This window comes from Aedes albopictus, chromosome 3, assembly GCF_035046485.1.
Source record: "Aedes albopictus strain Foshan chromosome 3, AalbF5, whole genome shotgun sequence".
Taxonomy (NCBI): Eukaryota; Metazoa; Arthropoda; class Insecta; order Diptera; family Culicidae; genus Aedes; species Aedes albopictus.
In genome coordinates this window covers 94,258,743-94,285,539 of record NC_085138.1, presented here as the reverse complement: position 1 = coordinate 94,285,539, position 26,797 = coordinate 94,258,743, and the positions used below count along the sequence as shown (strand labels likewise).

Here is a 26,797-nt window from a genome sequence, read left to right as displayed (position 1 = left end):
TTCGCACAATCAAGTCGCGACGCGACCCAACTCGCGACGTTTTTCAATCATGTCAAAGGTAGTGCGCATCCTTCCCTTTGTTGTCAGCAACACAGCGCACTAGATGCGAAACAGTTGCGACACTTGTGGACCAAGAAAATGGCAATTTTTGATTGAATGTCGGTCTTGATTCCAACCGGATAGACAATACCATCGCGCTTCGCGGTGGTTCGGTGGAAATGGTCATGTGTTCCATCATGCTAGACACTAAATTTTGATCAAGCAAGCCTAGAAGCAAGCTGTACTATAACCGTGACAATTTGGCAACCTCTTGCTGTGACAACTCTGGTTTGGGTCAAACAATTGCACTATGATTCATAATACAACCGAAATCAGTTGCATTATGAATCATATTGCAATTGGGTTTTTAAATTAAGAAAAATGTATTGATTTTTTGATTTTATACGAAAGAGCACCTTTTTCTGAACCACCATGATTTTTTTCAGATTTTTAGAACTTCATTTTGGTACCTAAAATCGATTTCGAAGAGATTTTTAAAAATCACCTTTTGACAGCTGGCCAACTGCTTGACAGCTCCGCCCAGTACAAAATGCAACGAGGGGTGATTCGACAAATCGCTCCCATACAAACTTCAAACAGATTTTGAAATAGGTTCCCGGGCACCAAAATTCATGAAAATTTGGATTTCGGCTAAGTTTTGCATGCAGATTCTGAATATGGAATTATCTCAACACCACTAAAGAAGCCAATTGTTTGGTATAGTACGAAAAACTAGTCCGTTGTGATACGGCAAGTAGGTAGGTATAAATCAAATTCCATGGTGCTGAGTTGCAAAAAGATTTTCAAAATCTACTTGCGTCAATTTTTAGATAGGGGAACTTACGTATTTTCGGCAGTTTTGTTCTCTTCGTCATGGGAGGTTTTCGAAACCTATTAAACTCAAAGTTGGCCTCAAATCCTTCCAAAGTAAGCTGAATGATATGGTCATATTTCAGGCATTTGGTCGACAAAAACCCCCCACGACGAAGAGAACAAACCAGCCAATAATATCCAACGTCACCCTATTAGGTATTCAAAATAAGTCATGTTTAGAAGTACACCACGAATAATACTTTTTATATTTGAAATTATGAGTCAACATGTTGAATATTCAATGGGCTAAACGTGCTTTGAACTGAGTTTTTGTAAGAAATTAGTGTCTAAAAAGGTATAAGAAAACACTTTTTCTTTAAATTTCATTCTAAGTTTGTTTGTTAAAAAATAATATCTTTTGAACCATAAGAGACAAAAATATGTTTATTGTGACCTGAAATTATGGAGGGACCGGATTAAAATAAATAGAAACGTCAATGCAAATGTACTTTCGACTTCCAAATCAGGATGACAAATTTCCAAAATTATCAACACGGTACCTTTTTGAATTCAAATATAAAAAACTTGATTGTCCCAAATACCGATGTTGAATGTTTTATATTGACGACGAGCCGGCTGTAGATTATGATTTTCTTTATCATCGCCTCCGTCCATATCCAAACGTTTTACAATTGTATCGTTCCTAAGTGTACATGTTTTATTGAAAATGTTTTCTGCTGTTTGGAAAAATTATCCATGAAGCAGGTGAAGAAAACCAAACTCTGCAATTTGCGGCTTAAGCCTGGCTTAGCGCTGCTAAGCCACCTCAGAGCACCGCTTAAAATAAGCCACACTTAACGTAAACCGTAGCTTTGTTAAACCGGGTTTAGGAGTTAAGCCGAGGTGAAGAAATTGAAAAAAAGTTAAGCCCGGCTTAAAATGTTGCTAAGCCTGGTTTAAAATTTAAGCCCGGGTGAAGAAATCGCCCCTCAGTGATTTTTTTAAGTCCTTCAAATATCCTCAAACATCTTCGAAAACATCGTTTCAATCCAACAAACCGTTTTCGAGGAGTGTTGTAGAACTAGCTTTAAGTTAAAACACACATTATTAAATATAAAAAAAACGTTTTCGAGTTATATTTTTTAATAAGATTATTTGGTTTTTTTCTTACGCCCTTTTCATTAGAATTGAAACAGAGCGCCTCTGAAAAAAAAATGGAATGTGTATTGTCTAGCTGGTATACTTTCAGATTATGCAATAAAAAAGTTAGTTTTTTTTTTGCTCTCCAGATATATAACCCCTTAACACAATAACATTTCTGCAGTTTATAGGCTCCGAAGGTTCTTGCACTACAGGGCAAGTTTCAATCATTTATTAAAGCCCTTCTGCTGTATCTTGAGTCGGTCATCGAAAAAGCGAATTCGCTAAGGTGATCCAACAAATATTAAATAAGTGATCGAAAAAGTGACCTTTTTTTGATAGACTGTCACTTGCTAAAATGTATGACGCAGCTCAGGTATGGCACATGACCAGTTACTCAAATAGAACTTAAGATTTTATTATCTTAATCATAAGTTCATAAACAGATTAAAGAGACTCACTAAACAGTTTAAATTGCTGCGTAAGCCATGATTTTCTGTTATTTGAAATGTTTTATGAAATTGCGAATGAAATAATGCTTTAGTGATCGCGACGTTTAATCAGAATAAACTTTAATAAGCAGTTTATGCCCTCTATTATAAATTGATTTTCTCCACGATCTTTGACGGATTGATTTTTAATTTTATTTTTTTATTTTTCTTTTTTTTTGTAAAACTCTTAATAGATTAGTCTAGGAACTTTGTTAAACTCTTCACGAATTGACCTCCGTAGCAATTTTGTCTCAACTGGAATAGAAGATTTTTAGGCTTTGCCTTGCGATTTCCTACGGATAACTTCGAGTTGTTAAACGTTGCATGTTGAAGTAACCCATCTAACAGTTTTGATTTTGGATTCATAATCATTGAATCCTCATGAATTGAAAAGTTCGCAACAAACTTAGCTTCTGTTTTGTCACAGACAGACATTTTAGAGATTATGTCATCATATGTTCAAGTAAATACAAAGGAAAATCTCCGCGCCACATTTGTCGTTTGTTTTGTAACCGGCAATTCTCTTCTCTGCCCAGTGAGGATTCCCTGATCTTAAACCTAGCATTCAAAAAACAGTGTATGCCAAAGCAATCAAACGTTGTAATGTGTTTTTAAAGAATTTTAATTTAGGGTCTGAGTGCCATAAGTAATCTTACGATCCCAAATTCACCCTATTCGAAAACAAGCGATTACGGCACCGATTAGTTCCATTCTTTTTATTTTCATGCGTGCTTGCTTCTAACAAAACATGCAAAAATAAGAATCAAAAAAGCAGCGCTTCAATCCTTTGTTTTTCGTATCATGATAATGGGAGCCAAAAGCTTAATAAAGGAACCAATACCCTACTACAGTATGGTCCATAAAAAAAATTCGGAAGTTTTCGAAGACATTGTTCACCTGCTTCCAATCGATAAACCATGCATTTATCTATTGAGTTATATAGTCGAGACACTAATTTAACAATGACATAGAAACATTTAGTAATTTTAATCATGAACTTTTGGAAAAAAATAATGTTGAACATAAGGATTTTAAAAACGTCTACGAGTCAGAGGCCGTTTTTTGTAAAGATGCTCTGAGACACATTCAATTAAATTTTATTTTAAGAACAGCACTTTCATAGCTAGGCAAGATATTTAGACGTCCGTTGATTATTTGGACAAGTAAGAAAATTTACTTAATTTAACCCTCTAATACCCAAATTTTTTATTTTGATCTAAATATCATTTTTCGACATCTAAAATCGGTTTAAACATGTTTTGGAAAATGATTCTTTTTAATTTTCGATTTCGTGAATTTCAGTTTTTGATTTTTCTAATTTTTATTTTTGAATATCCCCAAACTTTTATATTTTTCCTGGAAGGCTATTTGAGGTACGGATTTTTTGGGATGAAAACATTTTGAGATTTTATGATTAGGCTCAGTGTACCAGTTATGGCTATAGTACCTCAAATTCGCCATAGTTGATTTTCAACCTTTAACGATGCAAATCATCAGGAAAAAATATGTGAACAATCGATCACGTTCATAAAAGATGATTGCACTCATTCAAATTTCACATTTTGCTCAAATTATGATAGAAATAAATCATTTTCCTTAAAATTTCGGCTTCCTTGCACCCTATTTCGCCATAGTGTACCAGTTATGGCAAATCCAATAAGGAATGCATGTAAATAGTGCGAAGTGGAACCGAAATTAAAAAGTATGTCCATAACTGGTACAGGGTTCCTATCATTGGCACACGCCGTAATAAATAGTAAAAAAGGGTTTGGCTCAGATTTTATATTTTTCCTGTATAGAATGAAAACAAATCTATCATTGGACATATCGCCGACATTCGTCGGTCTTCTTCTTATTTTTGTAGAAGTAGTTTTCCTTAGGTAGTGCGATAACTGGTACAGGCACCCTATTGTTGAGATATTTTCATTTTTATTATTTTTACATAGAAAATTTTATTTTCCGTGTAGTTTTGAGGAAAATAATTTTAGAGTGTATTCGATTCACTTAAACTATTAAACTAGGATAGAATGATTTTGGAAAAATTTAAAATATGTTAATTGTAGCGATTCAATATAAAATAAACAATGACTTCTAAAAGGTGACCAAAACATAAATTTTTCAATGATTTAAAAAAATGTAAATACGCTTTAAAATACACCAAAAACCATTTTGAGATATACAAAACAGTCCTAAATATCAGCAAAAAATATAAAAAAATTGATTTCTCACGAAACAAAAATTACATAAATACTCAAACTATACCCCGTCTAAAGGCGGGGTTGGGTATTAGAGGGTTAATTACTTAATTAAATTTATTATCGAACATTTACTGAAAATTGTAGTGTACGACAAATAAAAAAAAATCAGAAAATAATATGTAGGTATAATGCATCAAACTGTTCATCAATCTGAAGGTTTATGAGCCTTCATTAGCAAGAAATTATTTTTATTTTTATTTTTCAAACAGTGTGAAGTTATTAGCTGATGTCTTAGAAATAGCTTTTGAAATATGCGACTTTTTTTTTGCTTCCTAAGCATCTGATATTGTTTTTAAAAAGTTGTTTAAACATGGGCGTTTTCAAGAGTAAATCTAATTTTTTTTATGGGACATACTGTAGTTAGTTCTTCATCAAATTTTCGCTCAAAATGTTTTCGATAAATGTATTCAAAAGTATGTGACCAATAGAAAAAAAACAATATTGTTTCTTTACCACTATACAGTTTATAACGATTTCATTACTGTTAAATATACTGTTAAATATCGATTGTGGAAACTCTTCCATAATTCCAATAATTCGCCTTAGACCTAATGATATCTCAATCATTTGCTACGGGTTGTTTTTCGCTTCATGTTTCAAAAACACTGAAGTGGCCCGCTCAGTCAGATTTGATTGAACACTCCTGAGGTAAAGCTAGAATCGTAGAATGCACGACGATAGGTAAATACAAACGTACACACTACAAGCCAGCAAAAACAGCAAGACACACGACGGACACAACGGCTCTATATGGATGTGACTCAGTGATAAACAAAAAATATTATAAGAACTCTATACGAACTGAACGAAAGCATCGTCCCCAGCGGTACCTACCGTTCATGACTGTGACATACCAAGAGAACAGTGCAAATCTTTATTCCTCTGCAATGAAATTTGTTCAATGGTGGTTTGGGTATTGCGGTAATTTGGATGTTTGCTTTGTCGTTTTAGGAAACTTAAATGGACCACATCTCGCTTAACTAGAAATTGAAGCGGTATTTCTTGATAATCGACTTCAATTGCTTATCAATTCATGGTAAATAGTTGATACATTAACAAAAAATTCGAAATTTTTAGAATTTAGTATTAGAGTTAAGACTTGAAATGAAGCACCGTCAGCTACAGCATTGATTCAAGATTTCTTTAAAGTGACAAATTTAATCAATTGCTACTTGGCTTGGCCAACAACAGTCATATCAAATGTGTACATACACGAACACCCAAACACGTGTACCTACTACATGTGATAGCCAAACTAGGCTATCACCGACCGATTCGTATAGGTAGGTACATAGCCTCACTATTTTTACCCACAACAGAACTTGGCTCAATTTTTCCGGTTGGCGGCTTTTAATTGCCATAAATTTTCGGAGCCGCTTTTGACTGCACTATTTTCCAAATTCGTGTTCCCTTCCACCCATCCAGTCAGTAGTGCGGGAAGGGGTTCGCAGCGTGTTTGCTGTTTGCTGATATGAATTTAGTTTCGCTTACGGTTCACTTAGCAGCGGCGCTGGCTGCAACAATAACGACTTGGCGAACCGAAAATTTCCTGATTACGAATTGGTGTGTGGTCTGGTTGGTGGTGTCATGAAAAGGGTAAGAGAGGTCTAGAATTGGTAAAATGCATTATGGGAAATTTATGGCGTGAAGAAAACGCCAACACCGACCGTCGATCGTTTGTAAGTACACTTTTACTCAACACAAATTCGTCATTGCTGATAACGAACCGCGAAGGAAGTGAAATAATTTGAAAGGGTGAGATGAATGATGGAGTTTTAGTCATCAAGTAGATTTTAGAATATTGAAAAAGTATGACATTGAAAGCGAATACTGGTATGTCCCGTTTTTATTACTATTCATGTTTGTCACTATGTGATTTCGTCAACAACATATTATTCCGTTTTTGTCAACCTTCAAAATGTTTCTTCAAATACTAAGCTTTACTACCCAGTTTGACATAAAAGACTTATGCATCACAGTAGCAGGGCTGTTACACGTGGCGCGGATTTTGCGTTTTTCGCGGGTTTTGCGTTTCGCGCGTTTTTGCTAATTTCGGCGCGGATTTTGCGGAGATCATTTTCAAATGCACTTGCATTAAATATTTAGACATGAGGCTCAACACAATCAGTAAAAAAAATAATGAATATTTTCAAATTAGAGTTATGGGACTGGGCTTTGATATTGAAAGCTATTTGTTTATGGAGTTTGTTAAAGACACCTATCGGAAATTTTGTAGTCACATTCAATAAAATCTCGTAAAGAAAATATTGATTTTGTAGACTGTATGTGTCGTGACAAATCAATCTGATTGGTTTTCTGACACAGTATGTTGTCTAAATTCGGAAATTCCTCAAAAAAAGATACAAGGTAAGACTCCCTGAAGATTTTTATTGTTACATTCTCAGAAAATTCCATGGATAAAGCTTTGGAAAAACTAGCGATTTTTTTAACATGCTGGACTTATTTCATTTATTATGGATGAGTTTAACGGAACTCACGAAATTCCTGAATCAGTTTTTTTTCGTTCTTGAGTTATGTCCAATTATGTGAAAAATTACCATATAATATATGCGCACATGGTTATTTTTCACAAAATTGACCACAACTCAAGAAAGAAAAAAAAAGTCCATTCAAATAATTTCAGCGATCAATGCTTATAAAATTACCTTCTCAAAAATATTTTTTTGAAAATTTTCCGCGAGTTCGGGAATAGTTTTTCCGGCATTTCTTTTTTGATTTTCTCAACGGTGGAAAATTTTGTGGAAAACTTTTTCCACTTCATATTTTTTTATTCCTGAGAAAATTTGCTTTCATTTTCATTAAAAAACTCTGTTTCTACGATTCTTGAGTTAGGGTAGCGAACCACTTGGGCAGCGGCCGGTATTTTGGGCATTCTTTGCTATAACTCAGTCAATTCCAAACCAATTGACTTGAAATTCTGTACACGACTAGATACTATACGTATCTCCTCGCGTTTCAAAAATTGTGTCAATTGATTCAGAATTGGCTGAGTTATAGCAGAAAAATGCCCAAAATAGTTTTTCAAAGAAAAGGCTTATATGATTGGACATATTTCAACAAAATTGGCCATAACTCAAAAACGAAAAAAAAAAGTGCATTCCAAAAATTTCAGCGATTAAAGCTTATGAAATAACCTTCTCAAAAATATTTTTTTTGAAAATGTTTCACCAGTTTGGACATTGTTTTTCCGGCTTTTCTTTACAAATTTTCTCAACTGTGGATTTTTTTTTATTATTTCTGTGAAAATTTGCTTTCATTTCCTAAAAAACTTTGTTTCTATGATGCTTCGTTCTTGAATTATGATTTTTCAAAGTAAGTAGTGTCAGAGGAAAACACAGAATTTCCACCTGAGAATATAGAACGGAAAATAGACGAATATTTCTCAATATTTTTCGTTCATATATTCATGAGCCCCGCCTGTGGAAATTTTTTCATGAACTGAGAACCTTCGGCCCAATTTGTACGATAATAAAAAATGCCCTTAGGAATAATTGAATTTACTAAATATGCAATACATTAAAACGATAAAACTACTGAAGAGTATCTAATAGAATCGTATGAAAATTGTGTGTTGCAAAAATCTTTGGCTGACTCAAAAACTACAAGGAAAATATATACAATGGGTCTCGCTTGAAAACAACCAAAAGTCACAAAAAAAATAAATCAAGTAAATCAAAGAGAATATGCTTATAATTTACGATCTTCTGATAAGTTTGTCAGAAAATTTAGGAAAATTATTCAAAATTCTTTAAAATATTTTGCAAAATTATAGGAAATAGTCTTGGTAATATTATGTGTACCTCAAACCCTATCACACATTTGCCAAGCATATAGTAGTGGAGCGGACCTGGTATGATGGTTAGAACACTTGACTATACCTTGACTATACTATATCTAACTTCGCGAAATAAATTTGTACCAATGATGCACATATAATAGGTTGACAAACAGTCAAAATTTGATATTTTTTAATGCACTGTATGAAAAGTTACAGCATGTTGAATTTTTTTTGTGGGAGAAAAAAAGTTGCCTATCCCAAACATTTTGGCCATCCCCTGTAATTACGTTTATCTGCCAAACTCCAACAAACTTCGGTAAAAATTAGAAACTTTACCGATTTTTCCGATAAACCATTTAATGGATGAGATTTTGGTAAAATATAACCTAATTGAGAGATTCCCCAGGTAACCAATAAGCACTTGAACAAGCCATAATCCAGCGTTATATCTACTTTGCATCTGCTTACTGCTCTATCTGCTTATGCATCTGCTTATGCTCTATAGTAGTTTAACTGCTAAACACATTCAAAATTACTTAAATTACTTAAATCAGATTATAGGAATTTCTCGGCTCTGGCAGTCTGAGTGGGTAGCAAAAGGCTGTTTTGCTCCTACATCCGACGTTTCGGTTATATTTATTTAACCTTCTTCAGGGAATAGGAGTTAGCTTTTTTGTTAAGTTGTGTGAAGCTCTACATTTGTTTGTCCTGTAAATATCATGGCGGCCACTTTTGCTATGGTGCATAGGTGTCAAATAGCTTGAGCGGCACTGTAGTTTGCTGGTGCTTTTATAGCAGCACTTTTTTGAAAGCTCGTTTTAGTTGCTTTTGAAGCTAATCGCGCTACCTGTGTTTTATCGACACCCTCGATCTTGGATCGGGAACTTATACTGGTAAGAGTGCTGCTATAAAAGCACCAGCAAACTACAGTGCCGCTCAAGCTATTTGACACCTATGCACCATAGCAAAAGTGGCCGCCATGATATTTACAGGACAAACAAATGTAGAGCTTCACACAACTTAACAAAAAAGCTAACTCCTATTCCCTGAAGAAGGTTAAATAAATATAACCGAAACGTCGGATGTAGGAGCAAAACAGCCTTTTGCTACCCACTCAGACTGCCAGAGCCGAGAAATTCCTATAATCTGTAGAATCCACAGTCGTAAAATCACACGTTACTTAAATCATAAAACTTAAACGCAGGGGGAAAACGAGAAATGGGAGAGAGAGATATAAGGAGCAATGAGAGACGAAGTAGCCGTATATTAGGCCACAACCTGCATTTAGGCAGGACTTTAGGCGTATATACGGCTAATTTTTATTTAATGTCCTCCTGTACAAGCGCATTTTTACTGCTAATTGGCTACCTGTTTTTTTAGTGTGTGGTGGAACTCCTGAAGGAATTCCCAAAGAAACTCCAGAATTTAAAAATGGACATCTGGATTTTTCCAAAAAAGATTACCTAGGGATACTTTTTCTTTGGAAAAATCTCATAGAATTCCAAAAGATAACCCTGCGGAATGATACGAGATAACCAAGAGAAATCCTAGAAGGAACTTATTGGGAAACGTAGTAGTAAAAGTAGTTCAGGGGTTCCAAGAGATTGTATAGATTTTTTTAGATTTCCTATAAGTATCCCATTTGATGGAACTCTACAGCCACAGCTGAAAAGACCTGGGTAATCCGCATGACTCGGTCCTGGGCCAATCGCCTCCAGTCCCCCGGGACGTGAAGTGCCCTAAGGTTCCCCTCTTCAACCGTGAACAGGTGGCTTATGCGCGGTTTGCCACGGAGGCTCAACTCTGGTCTTTCCCTAGTTTTCTATTGAATATTATCTTCGCATGCGGCTCTATCCTAGCGACGTGACTAGCCCTATCCAACGTGGCGTTCTTCATTAGCTTGAAATATTCCTTTTTTGTGCACTTGGCCTAGCTCGCGACGCCGCTAGATGTCATTGACTTGTTTACCGTTAAGTATTGTTGACAGACATCAAAAGCTCTCCGGCTGATTTCCTTTAACCCTCAAATGAATACCTTAAATGAAGGTCCGTTTTGGGACCCTGGGGTCCATTGGACCCCAACATATATTCTCGTATATCTCGTGATCCTTACTTTTAAAAAGGGTGATGTTTTCAGCAAAGATGTTAGGTATGTCAAGACCTATCTAGTGGTAAACAATTTAGTACAGGAAATTACCGCTAGGTGGCGCTAGAGAGCATTCCAAAATGCTCCCAATCAATAGGACAAAACGTACCTAGCAAGCGAACAAGACGCTCAAAATAATAGGGTAAATCGCACTTCTGTAGATAGGTAGACATACATATCCTGCGGCTCGAAAGGGGCCATTCAAATATTACGTAACGATAGGAGGAACGGGGGGTAAAGCGCGGTGTTACGCTTTAATCAAAATTTCTCAATTTCCCATACAAAAGTTGTTACGTGGCGATCTAAACTTTTTAAATTTAGCGTTACGTATTTTTTGAATGAGCCCAATGTGACATCATAGACAAACAGATGTAACACTGAAGAAATTAACATCTCATATATCGCTAGCTTATGACTGCTAGTAGAGTTGGTGTCTTCGGCAAAATTGTTTGCTTGGGCAAGGGCTTACAGATGCTGAACCGTTTGATTAGTTAGTGTGTTTGATTAGATTAGATTAGTGTGTCTTTGAAGTTGTTCGGTAGGTTGCACATTCAAAGTTGATGAGCCATTTGATTGGGAGCTCTGCCATTAGGTGGCGCTAATGAGCATGTACAGTTTATATCTGTAGTACATCGGGATGCTTATTATTTATAGAGATTTTTTATACTATATAGTAAGTTTAGAGAGCACCAATAGGTTATGACGCCACACAATCCAGACATAGTGGTGCTAGTTGGCATTTAAATTTGATATCTTATAAGAATCTCGGATGCAATTCGTGAAGGACTACCAGGGGAATTTCTTGCATCATGGGAGGAATTTCAGGAATAATAATCGGGAGGAATTCCGAGGAATCCTTTTATGAATTTTTAGTTGAATCGCTGGTGGAGTTCCTGAAACAATCCCTTGAGGAATTCCTGAAAAAAAAAATCCGGAGTGGATTTTCAAGATAAAGCCATGGAAGAACCTTGCAAGAATTACTGAAAGAATCCCCGTATTAATTTTCGAAAAAAAAAATCCCAGGAGGAGTTCCTTCAGAAATTCCTGAATATATCCGTATGAGAATCCCTGGAGCAATCATCGATGAAATTACTGATGACTATTTTGTAGAACTCCTGATGCAATTACTGGAACATCATGAATGCATCCTGAAAGAATCTCTGAGAAATACCCGGATCTCTAAAGGAATTTGTAGAAAAATACCTGATGAAACCTTGGTAGGAATCAAAAGAGGTGTTTTCGAACATGTTGCTTTTTTAGATAAGCTGGCTCTCAATCATTTATGCGCTTTTGTCAAAGATGCTGCCTTTGCATGTTTTCACTGAGCCAAAATTATCAGTAAAATATACCGTCAAACGGGGTTACTTGCAACAGCGGTGTAACTTGCAACACGATGACAAACATTATATGTGAACTATTTTTTCATAATAATGAAAGCTAGTATGATCTACCATTCTATTTATCAAAATTATTAATACTTAAGATCGTTTTAGTGGAAAATCAGTTTTGTTTCTTTGTTAATTAATTACTAAGCTACACGGTCAATACGGTTTGCTCATTTTATGCCATAAAAACAAGTATGAAAATCGTGCTTTACATCTCTCCTATGGTAAGATCGATAGGTCTGACGGCTTCGCTTATAGTGAGGGTATCTAATAGTAAGCCTAGATGAACGATAAAAGTTTGATAAACTTATCGACTTAGTAATGTAAAAAATCATTATCAGATTCGACAACCACTATGGGGTAACTTGCAACAATTGAAATTAACAAAAAAAAAATTTTGATTTTCGTTTCACAATATTTCTGATAGAAATGAATCATTTATTAATTACGTTACGAACTTATTTCAAAAAATCGACCCAATTTAATATATTTTTTTTAACGAGACCTTCAAACATTGTTAAGGACTGCCATATTTTAATATTCTATTCATGTTTCACCTTGTTGAAAGATTAATTCAGTTCATGGACGTTCTTAAACAATCACCAATATCAATTCTGACCCTAGACGGAGCAAATTATTTCAGCTGAATGCTCAAACTAACGGCTACGATATTTACAAAGCTGTATGCGTGTTGTTATTTAATGTTATTTTACCTGAAGTAGCCAAACACCACTTCAAACTGAAAATTATCTAAAGATGACTCACTCTACAGAATTACGTTAAGCAATGTTGACATTTTGTATTTAGTACTGAGTCACGAGATCCATATATATTTTATATTTGAGCGACGTGAGACCTGCAGTGAAATTATATACTCTCGCTTGTAATAACTACCAACCCTTTCATGAAAAAGTATATTTCAGTTTTTTCATGCATTACATCAAAAACTCATAATGTGACCAAGTACTAGAATGTTAGTGCAGTTAGGCGGTAACTAACTAAGCTACATGTCACGTGTTGCAAGTTACCCCACAGATGGGGTAACTTGCAACAAGCATGTATTTCGCACTTCCAGATTAGGTGGCAACGACTTTTGGTAAATCAAGTGCTGCATAATATTCTACTCGTGGTAATTAGTGTACACGATGCTTTACAGTATGTTTCAAATGTTTAGATTTTCAATGATATTGCTTCAAAGTCAAAAAGTGTTGCAAGTTACCCCATTTGACGGTACCCCATTGCCACCCGGTAGTAATACTCTTACCACTAACTGCATTGGGGTCTCCAGTTAGCCTAGTGGTTAAGGCTATGGATCGCCAATCCGGAGACGGCGGGTTTGATTCCCGTTCCAGTCGAGATAATTTTCTCGACTCCCTGGGCATAGTGTATCATTTAGGGTCTTGTACCATTTGGGCAGGTGTACCTATTTTGGGCACTTGCCGCTATAACTAAGTCAATTTCAAAGCGATTGATTTGAAATTTTGTATAGAGTTAGGCACGTACAGTATCTAACTCTGTACAAAATTTCAAATCAATCGGTTTGAAATTGACTTAGTTATAGCGGCAAGTGCCCAAAATAGGTACACCTGCCCAAATGGTACAAGACCCTACTTGCCTCACAATATTCATGCAATATGGCAGGCAAACAAAGCTTTTCAATTAATAACTGTGGAAGTGCTCAAAGAACACTAAGTTGAAGCGAGGCAGGCCAAGTCCCAGTGGGGACGTATAGCCATAAAGAAGAAGAAGAAGAAGAACTACATCGACGTGTAACGCTTAGTCAGCCGAACGTCTTTACAGAAAATACCAAAATTATATCTTTTCGTTGGACTGAGATATTGGCGAAAAAAATGATTGTGCAGGAGAGTATTCTAGTGAGATGATTTTAAATCATATTATTGAAATTTAAAAAAAATACATTCATATAAATAAATCTGCTGGAGCCATCAACTTTCGATCGAGATATCAAGTACCTAACAAATGTACATTACATTTTTGAAATGTGGTTTGAAAATCTTATCCATATGTAATCTTTGAAGCTATGCTTTCGCCACCTGGTGAGTCAATTCTGAAGTAAATTATCCATCAAATAAGAAGTATTGGTATTGTTTGTCATTATATTGTATCAAGACATTCAGCTCAAAAGAAGTATACTTTCTGAGGACGTTTGTCGCTCAGGGTGTTTGGGATTCTGAGCGAATATGCCAGCTTGCAGAAAAAAACATTAGCATAATTTTTATTATCAAATAGATTTTGATGTGTTAAACACTTTTGTCGAAGACACGAACATTCTATGTATTTTGAATATCAAGATATTAAAGTTTTCAATACCTAATTAGAATACACTCTAGCGCCATCTACTGGGCTAATTTCGATTCAATTAATTTATCATAAGATTTCCCTTGGTTTGCAGAACAACTTTGTCGAAGACAGCATTATTCTAGGAAGTCATGATCAAAAGATACAATCATTTGTGCCGTGGGGTCCAATTGGGTCCAATGGACCCCAGGGGTACAAAATCGCCCGGTTCAACTTTGACATTGAGAATAATCCATAATATGACATGAAACTATTGGTATTTTTGTACAAATAACTCATCGCGGTGTAGTTTGAAGGTACTGTAATAATGGAGCCGATATGTCAATCCAAACTTATTTGCGGTAACTTCAAAGTGGCTCTGGGGTCCAATGGACCCCAGGTATTCATTTGAGGGTTAAGGACCAAGTCTTGTATAGAGCCGTATGAAGCAACCGGGAAGATCAGTGTCTTATACAACCTGTATTTTGCCTTCGTATGCAAACTACGAGGCCTCAGCTGCTTGGGCAGGCTGTAGAAAGTCATATTTGCAGCTGCAAAACGCCTTTCCACCTCGCGGGTAAGATAATTATCGTATATCACTGAGATTCAAACACGCAGAAAAATAAATTGTGAACACAATTAAATTCTAGTTCAAGTCAACCAATTTTTCAGTTTGCTATAGCGACAAACTGATTTCTAGTTAAAACTGAACTGCTCCTTTGTTTGATAATACAAATATTTTCATTTGTCGAAATTTTTGACAGTTTGTTAGAACAAACACAGATTTGGTAGTTTCAACATAAAATACCGGATTGTTTTAAACAACTGCACTTTTGCCTCTAACAAAGCCGGAATGTTATTGTGTTGGTGATGGCTGCTCCTCCTCTATTTTTAGACACTCGTCGAGCGGATGGAAGCGAGAACGAAAAAAAAGCCAAAAAGGCAAAACCGACCAACTTTTTGTGTAGGTTGCCTTGAGTGCCTGCGCGTTATGCATCACGGCCAAAACTGCACGTGGAAGTTGGAGTGATGGATTTGCTACACTTTCTTCGTTGTGGCGATGTTGGGGTAAGAATTTTAAAGATGTGTGAGTGCTTCCGGGCCATGTTTATGGTCCTCATTTTGTTGAAACAAATGAAGATTTTAACGTTATATGGAATGATGGGAATTGGTTGTTTTGATCGATAAACTCTAAGTAAGAACAAAGAAATATAACTTTAGAATAAGTATGTAAATGGTCTGTTTGAAAATCAATCATGCGTTTTATTGTTTTAAACAAGCCTCATTTTTCTGCGTGCATGACCAGGAACTTTTCATAAGGCAGCGTTCATTTATCACTTAACGCTAAAATCAGTATTTTCTGACCCACCGCCCTCCCCCCTCCTTTACGCTTTTTTGTATCAAAAGCCTAAAATTTTTGTATAGGCCGAATATTTCATCGCTCGGAGCGGGAATTGAACCCTCACCTCATGGCATGGTACGGTTTTACGCTTGGTGACGCTAACCGCACGAACACGAGCCTCTTTTTAATAACATTTTCTTGACATTCTTGGGCATAGAGTATCTTTGTGCCTGCCACACTATATACAATGCAAAATGGTCATTGACAGAAGAAGCGCTCAGTTAATAACTGTGGAAATGCTCATATAACACTAAGCAGAGAAACAGACCTTGTTCGAAAGGGGACGTTACTCCAAAAAGAAGAAGAATGCCTCTTTCACGGTTCCACGGCCAATTCTGATGAATTTGATATGGTCCGCAGGTCATGGTGTGACCGTGTGACGATGATACCGCTTCTTTGCATGCCAGCTCTTCTAATGGCTTCTTCAAGAGTGATATTGATCAACAAGTTCGACAATGTATTCATCTGCAACAATCCTTCTAAAGTTACTGAGGTCGTCGCAATCTCATCCGCATCCCGTACATTTGATTTCGATCTATCAAGCGTTAAACGAATCAGCCAAATCAGTTTCGTCGGAAAATCGTGTTCTACCATTATCTGCTATTATAACTCATTTCTTTTCACTGAATCGTATGCCACTTTGAAATCACTTTTAGATAGATGGTGGGCCTCCAGTTAGCCGAATGAATAAAGCTGTGGATCGCTAATCCGGATACGGCGAGTTCGATACAATGCCCTTCATGATATCTGGACTACGAGTCATGATTTATTGACTTCAACAGACTCCTCTCTCTCCTCTTCTTGGCGAGTTACTTATTAATTAAAGGGCTTTCTTTGCCTGCCATTACATGAATATGTACATTGTGAGGCAAGTACAGTAATCGAAACCGCCGTCTCCGGATTGGCGATCCTTAACCACTAGGCTAACTGGAGACCCAATAGGGTAGGGGGACCTATTTTAGGCACTTTCCGCTATAACTCAGTCAAATTCATACCAATTGACATGATTTTTTGTACATATATTTACGTTGCTTACAGTGTACAAAAAAAATAAGGCAAAGCCACTAATATCATTATTGATAGCAATGTGAGTGAAAGCTCTCCTTACCAATCATTTCGGGGAGAAATAGTCTCTAATTCCATGAACGCTAGGAACACAATTACAATAATCATGCAATAACATGTACTACCATCAATAATAAGAACATTGGTTATGGGAGCAGTGATTCCTGGCTCCCTGTAAACCTGTCTTTCGCCAATCAAGCTATCTAATACAAAAAACACATTTTCCGGCAAAATTAATTATCAACATTTCTCCGTTTCTTTTCCAGATGACCCCCACTTCAGTGACCTGGTGTACTCAGCCGAAATCGCCATCGATGCCGGTATCTACCCGGAACGAATCTACCAGGGCAGCAGTGGATCCTACTTCGTGAAAAATCCCGCCAATGTAAGTGCTTTCCAAAGGGTATTGGGGTGCTGAATTCCACCCAAAAAAATATTACCTTCACCTCCACAACCAACCGCTCATTCAACGGGAAAACGAGTCTCCAGCTTTGACCGAACCGATTCCTGCAAAAGCGAGCGCACATCAAACGCCACAGTGGTTACCATTTAGCTCGTTAAATTAAGTGATTATCCGGTGTGAAATGCGCGCGGTCCCGCAAGCCACAAGTGGTTCCACACACACACAGGGACATCCATTTCCGCTTTTTTTGTGACATGTTCCTGGATAAAAAGTACGCGTAATTGCTTGTCGTTTTTTTTTCGGTACAAATTTATCTATTCGTCGTCGTTGGGTGCGTCTTCATCATTAACTTAAATGTTAGGTTGCTGACGTTCACCGAACTTCCTAGGGAGATTTGTGCCGTGTGGAAACGTGTGGAGTGAAACGTGTGCTCGGAAACCAATGGAAATTTATGGATGAGCGGAAATGGATTCACCTCCGATGATGGAGGATACAATTTGTGGTTTATGGGATCGGAGAGCCTTAATTTAGCGAGCTAAATGCAAAAGGGGTGTCTGCTCTATCAAGCATCTGTAGAGAAGACATTGGTATTAATCACACAGTTACCCAGTGCAGGGCTGGTAGCGAGTCAAATTGGTATGAGGGAATTCAGGGACACATTTTCCTATACAGGAAACTAATCTAGAACTAGAACTAAAGTATTGTGCAAAACTGAAACTACTAGGCTTCGTAATCAGTTTGGTTTTATATTCCGCAGAATTTTTACTTGTTATGTGGCTTAGTTGGTTAAAGCGCCGGTCTAGCGAATACGGAGTCGTGGGTTCGAATCCCACCAGAACGCGGTTTTTTTTCACAAATTTCATCTCTCAATTTGTCAATTAGCAACATTTCGGGCCTTCTAATTACAAGTTTTTCTAGTATGTTTCAGACATACCAGCAAATCTAGTAAATGTAAAGGGCAATATGTATCATTGCTAGTCACGGAAATTCAATGTTTCTCAATTACTTTCGTATTCGAGGTTTCATCAATCAGTATAATGCTTCACACATAAAACTTCACCGCATACTAACTGGCCCTTACTGCCTTTGATCGCATAACTGTCCCATATGTATAGGAAACCCAGCAAATATGGGAATGATATGCGATCATAGGCAGCATACTAATAATGTTTTAATTTTCGGCTTATTCTGATAGCATTTATCAGGATACTATTGAAACTTCAACAAATCTCAATTCGGCACCAACATTTCAAAAGGGCGTAACTGCATTTACAACCAATGCCTTCTCACAAAGCTGTGGAACGTATCCCATCCCTCTCGAGCAACCCACTAGCACAAATAGAAAGATAAAATCCTCCTCTTTCGATTAATGGATGTGAATTGCGTGAGATGAATGAAATACGACCCACAGCTCCGTGAGAAGGCATTGATTTTAAAAGCAGTTACGCCCTTTTGAAATGTTGGTGCCGAATTGATTAAAGATAGAAAAATTCGCTACCAGCCCTGTCTCATGCCATCCATCCCACATCACCTAAAACGATGAATAATTAAGCACTCAGGTAGTAAATTGTACATTTTCACCATCAATTACAGAAAGTCGTAGCGGTGTTCAAGCCGAAGGATGAAGAACCCTACGGAAGGCTCAACCCAAAGTGGACCAAATGGATGCACAAGCTGTGCTGTCCGTGCTGCTTCGGTCGAGCGTGCCTCATTCCCAATCAAGGGTAATGTCTGCTCTCACTTCTCATTACCGGAACATAATTAGATAATCGAAGCCTCCTTTTATTTTTGTTCCTTTTTTTAGCTACCTCTCGGAGGCCGGCGCCAGTCTAGTGGATCAGAAACTAAATCTTAACATTGTACCAAAAACTCGCGTCGTCCGACTGGTTTCGGAGACGTTCAACTATCCGCGTATCGATCGGCAAAAGGCCCGGATAAAGAAAACTATCAAGGAGCGGATACCAGCGGCCCGTTTCAACCGAATGAGCCTTCCACCGAAGACGGGTTCTTTTCAGCTGTTCGTTGATGGTTACAAAGATGCCGACTATTGGCTGCGGCGGTTTGAGCAGGAACCGCTTCCTACGCGGCTATCGCAAAAGTTTCAGCTCCAGTTCGAGCGGTTAGTCGTGCTGGACTACATCATCCGGAACACGGACCGCGGTAACGATAACTGGCTCATCAAGTACGAACAACCGACGATAGTGTCGCAGGTTAACGGCGGTACACCCAACGGAATGCCCCGGAGTAGCAGTCGGCTGGAGATGACCGAGAACACCGATTGGAACTTGGTTCAGCTGCCGGAGATTCGGATTGCCGCCATCGATAATGGGCTGGCGTTCCCGTTCAAGCATCCGGATTCGTGGCGGGCCTATCCTTACCACTGGGCTTGGCTACCGCAGGCGAAGGTACCGTTCAGCCAGGACATCAAGGATCTCATCCTCCCGCTGCTGTCCGATCTGAACTTCGTGGAGGAATTGTGCAACGAGCTGTTCGAGCTGTTCCGCCAGGACAAGGGCTTCGATCGGGGCCTGTTCGAGCGGCAAATGTCTGTGATGCGCGGCCAGATCCTGAATCTGACGCAGGCCCTCAAGGACGGCAAAAGTCCCGTGCAGCTGGTCCAGATGCCGGCTGTCATCGTTGAACGGTGAGTAGTACCTAGTACGTTGCGAGATTTTGCTAGATCTGCTATGATAATGGTCCTACTACACATTAACTGGATAAAATAAGGGATATGATTAGGGGAGATTTTGAATTCTTTGTTTGGTTCTCTGTATATACAAATTCTCTGTAACTGAATTCTTGTTCAAATTTCTAGAGATTGTTATCTTCTTAACATTAGTGTGGTTTGATCCGGGCATAAGTTAATCATCAGAATGTCTAACAAATTTTAAAAAAGTTTGGCTTCCAGTTTCATAATTACTGAATTGCAATTCGTCCTGATGTTCCAGCATTGTCTAAGTCGACTTTTTTCTGTAGTTTAGGCAAAAACGTGTGTCCTTGTATAGAAGAAAGTTTACTTATTAGATTGACGAGTAAAGATGGATAACAGAACAAACTCAACATATTGAATTTGGTTAAATAGCCTACAAAATATTCAAATGTTTCAAAACTTTTACGAATGCAGAAGCTGTGTCAATTTCTATTTCATTTTGTGTCGTCGCCATCTCCGTGTACAGTTGTAAAAAAAGTATCATAATAATTGTCCATTTTGAATCAAGTCACTTCCCGATTCTCTGGAATGTTAATAGCACCTGCCATTAGGTTCGATACAGTCCTTACTGCTTTCCCTTCTAACGTTTCTGCCAGCCTAGCCATGTTCTCCCAATGCCTGTATCCACCTTCTAATATCATTCAATACTTGCTGACAGCGTGGCCATTCTTTCGCGTTGCTTTTGAACTTAGGCAGCTTCAAGTGTGCTTAGCGCTTTGCATACCTAATTCTGAACATTGACATTACGCAGTCGTAACGAGTCATTAATTCTGGTAGCGAGGTATTTATCCTGGGTTTCCTTCTTAAGAGTTCTTTCCCGTATGATCGTCTTTCCTAGATTCTGTATCTTTTATCTGACTTCGTTCTTTTTTATGTGACATTTAGGACAGAGCCAAGTATCTTTTACGATCCACCTTTACACAACTAAGGTGGAACCATCTATCACACTGGTCGTCACAGACCATGTCACACACATATAACGTCGGGTTCTGTGCATAATCGGCTATGTTCCTTTTTGTAGATGACGTATTGAAATGACATCATATCACTGTTCGAGCCCCAATGCAGGCAATAATCAGCTTCACGGTGTTGCTCCTTTGATTATTTTCGCCGTATTTACTTTAGACCGGTTGCCCTTGAAGAGACAATCCATGCTTTTACGGAATGATGAGTTCGAAGGGTTCCTCTCTGGAGCCACCAATGTTATGTTCGTACCGAGACAATATACCGCGCGAAGGTTTCGGTATTTTTCACTTGTTCCAGTCGCAAACAACGGCAAGACTTCGTAAAGTTCGACGGTATCCCGAGATAAAGGAAATAAATTATGACAAGTTACCATGTAATTCGGCCCTTAATCTTCAGGTCAGGCATCTCTCTAAAGCGATGGGCTAATATGTCAGATATGAATTACTGTACAAGGTTTTAATGTACCAACATTACCGGTCAATAGTCTGGCTGTCACTTGCAATCGTGATGATTAGTTTATGACGACTGCCAAACGTTCTTGCGTCCTATCTTGATTCTCTCATTCTGTTCTTGGAAGCAAATTTGAAACCTCTCATGATGGCGCCACGCCGTTTCCCAACTAACACTTTTGCTGGATAAAAGCTTAAAAGAGCTTACTTTCGAATTCGTTTGCTGCATAAGCTCTTATGCAGCTACTTTTGTTAGTAGGGTTCTGCTTGTCCTACGTTTGAGCAAATTCACGTCGGACGTCAGCTCAGCAAAATAGTCTATCGGCAGTTGACCTAAACTCGCGAACATCGCATCCATAATGGGCCGGAATACCTAAAATTTGATCTCGTCACTCAGCCGGGCTTTGGTCCTGTCCGGCGATTGCCGTTGCAGCATAGCATAGTCTCATAATTTTTCTGTATTATTCGAAAGTCCATTACTTCCTTGTGAAGCGGCGCCTGGCCTTCTTTCTGCTTCGCCTTTGGTGAAAGTATTCAATATAGTCAATGGACTTCTGGAGCATGGATGCCTTGCTGAACATGTAGGGTCATAACTTCCTTGTGAAGCGTCGCCCGGTCTTCAAATTCATTCTATTTAGTTTGGTGCTATTGTACCTACTAACAACAAATATAGAGTTCATGGGTGACTAATCAAAACTCACGAATTTCGCATCCATATCAATCCGGAATACCTGAAATTTGATCTCGTCACTCAGGCAGGCTTCAGCGTTTCTCGGTGATTATTACTGCTCTTGCAGCATCGTTTCATAATTTTTCTGTATTATGCGTAGGGCAGTATCGACCAAAACATGTCTGGAGGAAGTGTCGGTGTAGAATTCAAACCGATACGTGGAATGGCTTTCGGATGCAAACCATAACCACTGGATTGAAGTAAACTAGAATTAGAACTGACTTTATTTCTTACCTAAACTATCTTATATAATACAACTTTCTGCCTGGGTCTTACTGTGCCATGACGCACTTGCATCTGTAACCGGCAACTTTTACTGTCTGTGTCTGCTTATCTCTTTTCTATTTTCTTAACTATCAACAACTCATCGTCGCCAAGATTTACGACCATATCAATTTTGGCTCTGCTCGATCATGTCATCGATTCAATGATTTAATACTATCGCGTTCGTAACAGGGCCAGTACTTCCTTGTGAAGCGACGCCTGGCCTTCTTTCTGTTTCTTTTTATGCTGATGGAGGTATCCGATGTTTTATGTTGATGGAGGTATCCGATATTGTAGAGCTCGGATGCCCTGCGTAACTTGTATCCGGAGGCGTTGTCGGTTTGTTGACATATTGGAACAGATTCCTGCAGCGAGTCGCTAAACCATTTCTGCTTATCCTGCGTTTGAGTTTCACAAGGGCGGTCCTTATAACTCATTGAACTACCCTAGTGAGATAATTTTGGGATGTGATACGAGAAGATGGACTTTGTTTTGAATCTTGAATGAATCTTGTTAAAATTTTCCTGACCTTCAAGCACAGGAATTACGCTTACTGCATAGTTTCTATCAAAAGCCATATTATAAGCAGATGTAAGCAGAAAGCCATATTGTAAGATGAAGAAGAAATTGATGATGTTTCACTGAATTCCAAGTATACACTGTCGTCAAAAAAATCTTCTATTGAAGACATAAGGGTTATTATTTGATTCTGACCTGCGAAATTTTTTATACTTCCATGGATTCCTGGGTGACTGCGGTGCCCTGACCAACAGCCTCCTAGAGTGACTGTTCGGAGCCACAATTCCTGAGTCTCTGGATTGCCACTGTCGCGATTCGTATCCGTACTTTGCCACTGAAGCCTCCGATGGGATTTCTTCGTTGCCGTTCACGTTTACAGTGTTCTTCGTCGTTTGGCTAGCGGTTAGCTAATAACTTTCATCGGTTCTCGTCAGAGCCATCAGTAAAACTCTTCTGGCCAATACAAAACAGACCACACTCGATGCACACGCTATGTCCAAAGGGAAGTATTATGAAAAGTGAATGTTCCTCAAAATTTTTTCGCTAGAACCGTATTTTTGGACCTCTAGATTCAGAATATGTGCGATTTAAAAAAATCCATCTTGGGTTTTTTTCCCATACATTTTTATATGGGATGGAATTAACCTTAAAATGACTTTTTTCGCCATTAGTATGGGAAAATAGGAAAAAAATCGAAGAAAATCGAAAAACCCAAGATGAAATATTTTAAACCGCTCAGATTCTGAAACTAGAGGTCCAAACCTACGATCCTATGGAATAATATTTGAGGTACATTCGTTTTTCATAATACTTCCCTTTGGACATAGCGTGATGCACTCGCGGTTTTGATATTGCACTTCCCGAAAACGTGCTTACAGTTGCAGGCCTGCTATTCGGTGTTGAATTACGGATCGGTTAGGTATCTACATCCAGTCTAACATGGGGAACGTGATGCTTTGCAACTAACACTTTTATGCACGTCTGATGCAGTGATAAATTATTTTTTGCTTGCTTGAAATATAACTGATATATACGGTTTAACCGCTTCCACCGAACTTCCGCCTTTTACTTATCGTATTGCATGTTCAGGAATTTGTATTTGCGTTCCTGCGAATTGAGTTGATCTTCTCCATTTCTTCTGGGTTTTTCAATTGGAACTCGTGTAACCTTTCCAAGGATATCAAGGGTTCCACGTTCTCTTGTTTTATATCTAATCCGTCCGTTCATCATTCCGCTATGAACGATGGGAAGTTTTTGTGGAGTTCCAGGCTGCTGAAAGACTTATTGTTTATTGAAACAGAGCAGTTGTTGAAAAATACTATGAATGATCCCGACAGTATTCTGTTATGATTCATTATTTCTTCTCTAGCTCTTATTATCTGTTTTGTGATTATTGATTATTGTTCGTTTATCATCCTGATTACCTCGTTTATTCTATTCTGGAGTTGTTTATTTATTCCGTTCTGCTGGTAATTTGCTCTGACAAGTTTGTATTGCCTCCTCTCAGGTCGTTTAAATCGTTATTGATTTGGACAAGGTAATTGTCATCAAGATTGCCTGTAATAAGTTTTATTCCAGATACTATAATATTAAATAGTCCCCTCGTTTCGCTGTGTTTGGGATAGAAGCTATTATATAGGAGTTAGAAGCTGAGTAGTTTTACTTAAAAAAAAAAGAAGCTTACTGCTATGTAGGTATATAAGATCTAAACATGAACTGACTCTTTCTTTATTCTCACAAGTATTCATAAGTTCTATACTTACTCGTTTCTAATCAACTACCTAGATTCCCTACTTTCCGTATTTGGTACTGTCCTGTGTCCGATATGTCCGTATCCCCTAACCTCCGGAACGACTGTGATTCTTCTAACGGTCTTTATCTGTATCCGTTCCTTCATGTCTTCGCTGGGCTTTGTTTCCGACCATCGTCGTCTATGGCGGGACTGCATCCTCCAGATGTCTTTATCTCCTGTTACGTTGGTTGGGCGTTGGTAATCGTTGCTGCATTTTGCCTATGATGTGGTGTTGCTCGGTATCTTAGGCTAAACACCATCATGGCTTAGATTTTGCTAAAAAGTAGTTCTTCTTTTACTGCTCAATAATGCTCTATTATTTTTGGAACGTTGTTTGGCCCAAACATAAAATGACTTACGGCTTTCAAAGCATTTCCTTCTAATGCTTGCTGCAAACGTTTTAAATTGTATAAATTGCTGAAGTCACCTTCAGCCGTAGTGGTTTGAAATGTTTTCTTAAATCTTGGCCATTCTTTGGCCGCTCCAATAAAACGTGTCAAACTCATCATGGTTTGTCTCTTCGACAAGATACTTATTTAGTCCTGACCCGGTTCGTTTTTTTATGTTCAGTCGAGCAATCAACTGCTCAAATTGTCCCATAGTAACGGGATTTTTCAGCTTATTCCGCTCCTGGGTCAACCTTGCCTTGCATTAAAAATGCTTTTGAATTTCGGCCATTCACGAGCTTCTCCACTAAATTTTGGAAGCTTGATTAAGGCTTGCCTCGTCGCATTTAAAAGACCTTCAGACTGACGTCTGTTTGCCACATCTTGTTGAATTTTCAGCGATTCATTTAGCTGGTTCGCTAAATCAAACTTCACTTTTACGTCCAATAATGTCGCTCGTTCGATTTCCAGATATTCGCATTTGGCGCAAAGGAATCGCTCTTCTTGTGACGGCGTATGCTTAAGTTGCACACAACTAAGGTGGAACCACCTATCACAATCGTCACAAGACACCATATTATCCTTGGTGTCAGCTTCCTTGCATAAACGGCAGATTTCGTTCTTATTTTCCACGAATTGGGACATAGCTTTTGACTTTGCCATCACAAGTGTTCACTTTACTCTCACCTGGTTGTTTGCTGCTACTTTGCTTCTCTGTTTCCTTTTGCCGGATCTGCGCGTTTACTTCTGATGACAGCTTACAAAGGTATTTCCAAACCTTTTTGTTAATTCACACGCTGCAGTTTCACTATTTTCAAAAAAAGTCCAATGTCCTAGTTTCACTTGAACTACCACTCTGGGTTTTAATAATCAACACACTAGGTATTTTAGACCCGATTCGTGAATATCTATTCACAACTTTCGAATGTTTGTCACTATTGGCTCAAGATTTGTAACAGTTAAATTTTTTGACAATGCACAACACTCAGACTGCACTCCTAGCGACAGTAAACCACGTTACAAAATCAATCACTCTAGCTATTTATTACAACTTTTTTTTTGTCGGAGTCCTTTCCACTTATTCTAGTTGATCTCCGCGCGCCGGTATCACTGCACAATTTCAACACAACACAACGTCGCGAGTACTTTCCTCTCTAGAGCCACCAAAATGTATCGCCGGTGCCTTACGGATTTCGGATGTTGAAAACATACACTGTAGAATTGCGGTCTAGAACTAACTTTATTACTAATGCTAAGCCTTATATACAGGGGGTGGCCAAAATGTTTGGGATAGGCAACTTTTTTTCTCTCACAAAAAAGTTCAACATGCTATAACTTTTCATTGAGCGCATCAAAAAATCTCAAATTTTGACTGTTTGTCAACCTATTATATGTGCATCATTGGTACAAATTTGGGCTCGATTGGTTAATTTTTCGCAAAGTTAGAACCGATTGGGTAAAACACTATTTTTTAGACAACTCATTTTTGAGCTGTCATATCTCGGAAACGAGTGAACCGAATTTAATGAAATTTTGAATGTACACTAACATTATGTAAGTGCTTCACAAACTATTAAAACATAGGTACTTTTTAAACGTTGAAAAGAGTTATCATGGATTGACACTTTTTGGATTTTTCTCTAAAAAATGTAATTTTTTTACATCAATGTCAATAAATTTTAGTGTTGATATCCAAAGATTTTCCACTTCTGTTCTCAAGTTATCTCTAATCAGATATATTAG

The 26,797-nt window shown here is 37.9% G+C and overlaps 1 protein-coding gene and 1 long non-coding RNA gene across 4 annotated transcripts in view; both read left to right on the top strand.

The window, feature by feature from the left end:
* Positions 1–26,797, top strand: part of LOC134291749 (uncharacterized) — a 401,595-nt gene that overhangs the window by 80,532 nt on the left and 294,266 nt on the right. The window lies entirely within an intron of this gene.
* The window catches only part of LOC109411686 (phosphatidylinositol 4-kinase type 2-alpha), an 83,969-nt gene that overhangs the window by 48,598 nt on the left and 8,574 nt on the right, over positions 1–26,797 (top strand). For all 3 annotated transcript variants that reach the window (XM_029873540.2, XM_062842535.1, XM_029873546.2), the window contains 3 exons: positions 17,102–17,220; positions 18,832–18,962; positions 19,043–19,882. In XM_029873540.2, coding sequence (XP_029729400.1) covers positions 17,102–17,220; positions 18,832–18,962; positions 19,043–19,882 — 1,090 coding nt within the window. The remainder of the gene's footprint in view (positions 1–17,101; positions 17,221–18,831; positions 18,963–19,042; positions 19,883–26,797) is intronic.